Below are 5742 nucleotides of genomic sequence, written 5' to 3' on the forward strand. Positions count from 1 at the left end.
CCGGTAACAGTCAGGGCTCCATGCCCCAGTACCCGTATGACGTTGTCGTGTCCCGGAGAGAGAACGAGGGCTTTGGCTTCGTCATCATCTCCTCCGTCAACAAGTCCGGGGCCAGCGTGGACGAATATATCGGTGAGTCACTCCAGCAGGCCATCCTCTCTCCTTTGTCTTTATTCGCTTGAGGACATGCATTTCTTCCTTTATATATATTATTCGCTAGAGGAGAATCTTGAGTCTTCGATGGCTTGATCGACATGACAGTGAATGAATGTCCCCATCATATTCTCTGGTTACTTGTATATATTATCTCATGCGTTTGTGTCCCCACCCAGGCTGAACCAGCATATTATTACGTCATCATTATATTGTACGTGTTGTAATCATTCTTGGTAAGTTTATTTTCTTTTATTTCATTGACTTCTGTTTCATTTTCCTTTCTTTTTTGTTCTCCTCCCAGCTCTACTTCTATACCCCCTCCCTTCCAAACCAGATTCGTATTACCTGTTGTCCGAACAGCACCTGTGAATTTCTTCTTTTTTAGGGGGGGGGTGTCATTAAATGGACTCAACGGTTTTTTTAATATCTTTTACTGAAAAGCATGTTTATGTTTTAACCTATTTATCTAATTGTGTTCTTCTGTATATTTGAATGTAAATATGCTTTTAAACTTCGGAATAATAAACAAAGAGCCATAGAAATGGATTGAATGATTTAAAAGCAAGTTGAAAACAGGCCAAAATGGATACGTTCTACTCCTTTTTCGTATTTCAGTCGTCTGAGAGTGCTCCTTTTAACTCAGTTGATAACATGCTGGGCAACGGTCCAGTGTGTTTTGGTTCAAACCCTGAATGGGATGTTCTGTACTTTGGTTCTAGTAAAAGTTTTCGTAACTGTCCATTGACCGGGCTCGGTCCTGACTGAGAAGAATGTTATCTGCTAGTGGTGTACGACATGCCAGTTGCGCTGACACACAACTTTGTTCGGTTGTTGATAGTAATAACAAATGTCTATGAAACCCCAGAAAATCCAGCTTATCTATTATAAAACTGTATGTTCATTGCAAGGATCATTCATTTCTGCTCAGTTTAGTGTTCACTTTATACATAATATAATGTTAAATATGAACGGAGATATAGGCAAGTTTGTGATGTCGAAAAATTAGATTACAAAATTGGCTGCGTTCAGAGATGGAAAAGCCTTTCGTATACTAAGATTTAAAAGCAAGGGGCAACCACTCATAAGTAATTCTATCGTGATTAGACGGGTGTGAAATTGCGTGCAACACTGACTCACTCATCTCAGTGTATTTATTTTAAGAGTTGTTGATGGGCACTCTGATGTGGTCTGGTACCACTACTTCTTATCAATGTTTCTGTTGTGAGTTTTGTATAATTTGTTCATTGACGAAGAAATATGGCTGTCATTACGCTGACGTACCCTGAACTAGGACCCAGAAAAGTTTCTGTAGTGTAGTCTTGTTAGCATTAGTATTAGTTGCTGTATTTGTTTTAATAGTTCGAGAGAAGCGCCCTTGGGGGTGGCTGTTTGTGAATCTTGCAGTACTGTTGTGCCTTCTTTTATTCATTATGAACTAGTATTATGTAATTATATATTATTCCTTCTGCCAAGACTTTTTAGCTTTTGTCTAGATTTTTTAAATTAAGTCATGCCGCAGTATCGATGTTCGAAAATGCAGTAGATCAATTCTTTAGCCTAGTAACAGGGTGTGCATCTTTCTTCTCTTTTCATCCGTCATTGATGGTTTTTTATGTGTGTTTGTTTTGTTTCTGTATTTCTGACGTCCCTCACTTTTCAGATGGTCCTTCGTTGTTGGTGGTTTTGTATGTGAATGTGTGTGTGTGTTTGTTTGTTTTGTTTTGTTTTGTTGTTGTTGCTTTTTTTTTAAAGTATGTTTTTGTTTCATTCCTGTCCATGGATCATTTCTTATTTTTGACCTGCCACTGGCCACATATTTCAGATGGCCATGACCCACATCAGGCCTCAGAGAAAGCGCTTCTCTGCCCCTGGATCGGTGAGCTTCATTTGCAAGCCCTGGGGTCACTGTGTGATCATAATACCGTTCTGTTCATAGCTTTCACCTCTTCCGTCACTATTATTATTATCATTATTATTTCTTTTATTATCGTCCTCATCATCGTCGTCGTCGTTTATTGCCGTTTGGTTTTCCCTAATGTCGTCGTAATGACCTGTTGTTTGTGTTTTCTCTACTCACTGTGAATAATGTGCCGTTATTTTTAGTTACCAATAATTGCCCCCCCCCCCCCAACCACCCAACTCCCCTCACTCCCACTCTGGTGCTGCCATCCCCTCCCCCGCTTTAATGGTGTTCTCCCCAGAGCTAACAGCCTCCTTTACTTAACCGCAGAGTTAATTAACTAGGGTTGTCTGTGGTACCCGGGTGGGGACATTGATTAGGGTTTTCTGTAGTAAGTTGCGGGTGGCTGGTGGGCGCCGCTGGTAGGTTCTACTTCTTTACTTTCCTTCTGTTGTTTTTGTTCGTCTGTCTGTTTGTCTGTCTGTTTTCCTTTTTCCCAGCACTAAATGGCCATTACTGTGTTGATGTGCTTCTGGTTAGTCAAACAAAGAATATTAGGGTTTTCTGTAGTAAGTGTGTGTGTGTGCGCATGTGTCTGTCTTTGTGTATGTGTCTGTGTGTATGTGTGTGTGTGTGTGTCTGTGTGATAGGTCAAGTAAAGATACACATCCACATTAATCATCTTATTTCACACCAAGATGTCCGCCCCCCTTGCTTTCTGCTAGTTTTGTTTTGTTTTATATTCTCAATTGTTGTTGTTTCAGTTTCTGGTGTTTTTTTAGTTCACATATTTACATTTTCGTGACTCATTTTGTGATTTCAGTCCATATTATGAACGTGTTGGCTTTCTTTCCCTCTTATTTGGATGTTCTTTAGTTTGTGTTGCCCGGCATGATTGAGTGGAGTGGACCTGTAGATATTGTACCTTGGCTTCTTCCTCCTTTTCGTTTCTGTGCAGTTCTTTTTTAAAAAGATTTATTTTAAGGTTGTTTCTTAAGAACCAGATCATTGAAATATGTTTCAAACGTTCGATTCTGGTGTAGTTGAGTTGTTGTTTTGAGGTTGTTTTTTTGTTCTGTTTTTTTCTGGGGGAGTGACAATGTTGGGTGTTTTTTTTTACTTTTGATATCTCACTATTACTGTAGTATCTATTGATACTCGTTCTTTTTTAAGGTACTATTCCGTTATGTATCCAACTGGATTAAATTTTTTTTTCAATTTTAGTCTTCACCATGTTTCTGTACTTTTTTTCCCGAAACACCTTTCGTAGGAAAAAATATGTATTCGAACAATCACACTATACATATTTTGGTTTTCGGGTTTTTAAAAACCGAAACTTCTTCCCATATTGTTTCTTTGGAGTATATTTAGACAAATGAATTAGCAGTATTCTTTCATCCTTACCGGTGTCTTTTGGTCTAAGGCTAAGCTGTTTGCCGTTTTACACAGAATGTGTGAGTTCAATTCTTAAATGGGGAAGTCTGTTCTATTGAGTATCTCCATAGGATGTCGTATCCCTCGCGTCCTGTGTTTACTGTGATGGGCAGGGTCAAAACAGCCGGCCTCCTGTATTAGGTTAGAAGTTGTGTTATTGTGTAATGGTGGTTGCACCACATTTCTTGGGGGGGGGGGGGTATGTTTTTATTTTGTTGCTGGTTTGGGGTTTTTTCATTGTATTTTTATTTGTCACAAAATTGTGTTATTTATGTTTAGCCGTATTATTCGTATTTAGCCTGGTCTGTTGTAAGTGTGTGCCTTTTCAGTCGATCTTTTGGTTTCTCGAGCCGTTGTATTTGGTTTTGTATTTTGGTTTTTCCTGCATGAGTTGTCAATGGATTGATGACGTCAGTGTGTGTGTAGCTGCCCTAGAGCTGGCCACACTCCAGGCTTTGGACGTACACTGTTGTCATCTCAGTCGCTACTGCATGCCAAATGCCAGTTGTTTCTGGGCCCATCCTTCTGTTGTGTGCCGACTACTGTGTTCAGCTATAATATGTGTTATTAATTCAGTTATTTATATTATATTATACACATGTATATCTTTTTATATATTATTATATGTTTTTGTATATATATGTATACACTCTTACACATACACACACACACAAAAACACACACGCACATAAACAGACACACATACACACATAAACATACATACACACACACACACACTCACACACACACTCACACACACACTCACATTTGTATAGTATATGTATGTGTGTGTGTGTGTATATTTATGTACAACACACACTTACACACACACTCGCACACCTTTGAAATTGGGATGTAACTTTCCGTATGACTACTGTATTCTAATTGCAGTATGTAGTCTTGGTTTTGCACCAGATAACTATTCAGATGAAAAGCTTATACTGTTGTCATTTTTTTTAAATGTTGAAATCTCTATCAGGATTTTAGTAGGACTTAACTAAGAACGGAGCTTCCATTTTCTTAACTAAGTATCTCTCTCTCTCCCCCTCTCTTTTCTCTCTCTCTCTCTCTGTCTCTCTCTCTCTCTCTCTCTCTCTCTCTCTCTCTCTCTCTCTCTCTCTCTCCATTAAAAATTCTTGAACAGGACAGTCCAGCAAATTAATTCATTAGGCAGAAGACTGATTAGTATTTGTGTGTGAGGTAGGATGAGGGTGCAGTGCCCAGGCGTTGATCAAATAGGTTTATTTCGAAAGTACATGTATTTACATGTATTTAAATCTAAGAAACTGAATAGGAGACATCATTATTCAACATGAAACAATAGCAACATTCCTTAACATTTTCCAAACAAATGAAAGAAGTGTAATTTCTTGTCATTGTTTGTTTGACGGGGTGGTTGGAAGGCGCCAATAGTAGTTCCTATTTCTGTTCTTTCCCTCTGTTGTTTCTGTCTGTCTTTCTTTTTTTTTCAGGCACCCAGTGACTATTATTGTGTCAATGTATGTCTCCGTACTCAAACAAACAATACAGACTGCTTTTTTTTGCTCTTTTTCCTTATTCAAGTTTTTCATTGCTGAATAAGACCATTATCATGGTTACATGATTCTCCTTATTCCCTCAAACAATACAAGTAAACTACACTGTATCTTGATTTTCCCTTGTACTAATTGGCAAATATAATGTGGATGTTTTTGGTAGTTTTTTTTTATAATATAATGTGGATGTTTTTGGTAGTTTTTTTATATTATAGTAGAGGGTTTTACTCAACTAATGTGGATGTGACTCTCATTACTCAAACAAAAGTGAAAATGTAGTAAGCTCAGTGGTGTTCACGTTTGGTTTTTCTCTCCCTCCCTCAGGCCATATCCAGGAGAACAGCCCAGCTGCCCGGTGTGGTCGTTTGCATGTGGGTGACCGGATCCTGGCGGTGAATGGGGTGGACACGTCCAACATGCACCACAAGGATGTGGTCAGCCTGATCAAAGACTCTGGCTTCTCCGTGGCTCTCACTGTGGGGCCTCCTCCTGGTCAGTTTTCTGTGTGTGTGTGTGTGTGTGTCTGTTTTTTTTATCTGTCTCTGTCTCTCTCTCTATCTCTTTATCTCTCTCTCACTCTCGCTTTGTTCTCTGTCTCAGTCTCTATTTCTCTGTCCCTGCCTCTCTCTCTTGCTCTCCCTCTCTCTCTCTCTCTCTCTCTCTCTCTCTCTCTCTCTCTTTCTCTCTCTCTCTCTCTCTCTTTCTCCCTCCCTCTCT

The 5742-nt window shown here is 39.2% G+C and overlaps 1 protein-coding gene across 1 annotated transcript in view; it reads left to right on the forward strand.

Moving 5' to 3' along the window:
• LOC101850203 (membrane-associated guanylate kinase, WW and PDZ domain-containing protein 1) overlaps positions 1-5742 on the forward strand; it is a gene marked incomplete at its 5' end in the record, with an annotated part of 56934 nt that overhangs the window by 38780 nt on the left and 12412 nt on the right. Inside the window, 3 exon segments of the mRNA XM_005108063.2 lie at positions 11-132; positions 1979-2032; positions 5350-5517. Of these exon segments, the coding sequence (XP_005108120.2) occupies positions 11-132; positions 1979-2032; positions 5350-5517 (344 nt within the window).

The sequence above is a fragment of the Aplysia californica genome, unplaced genomic scaffold (assembly GCF_000002075.1).
Source record: "Aplysia californica isolate F4 #8 unplaced genomic scaffold, AplCal3.0 scaffold00657, whole genome shotgun sequence".
In the NCBI taxonomy this organism is placed as follows: domain Eukaryota; kingdom Metazoa; phylum Mollusca; class Gastropoda; order Aplysiida; family Aplysiidae; genus Aplysia; species Aplysia californica.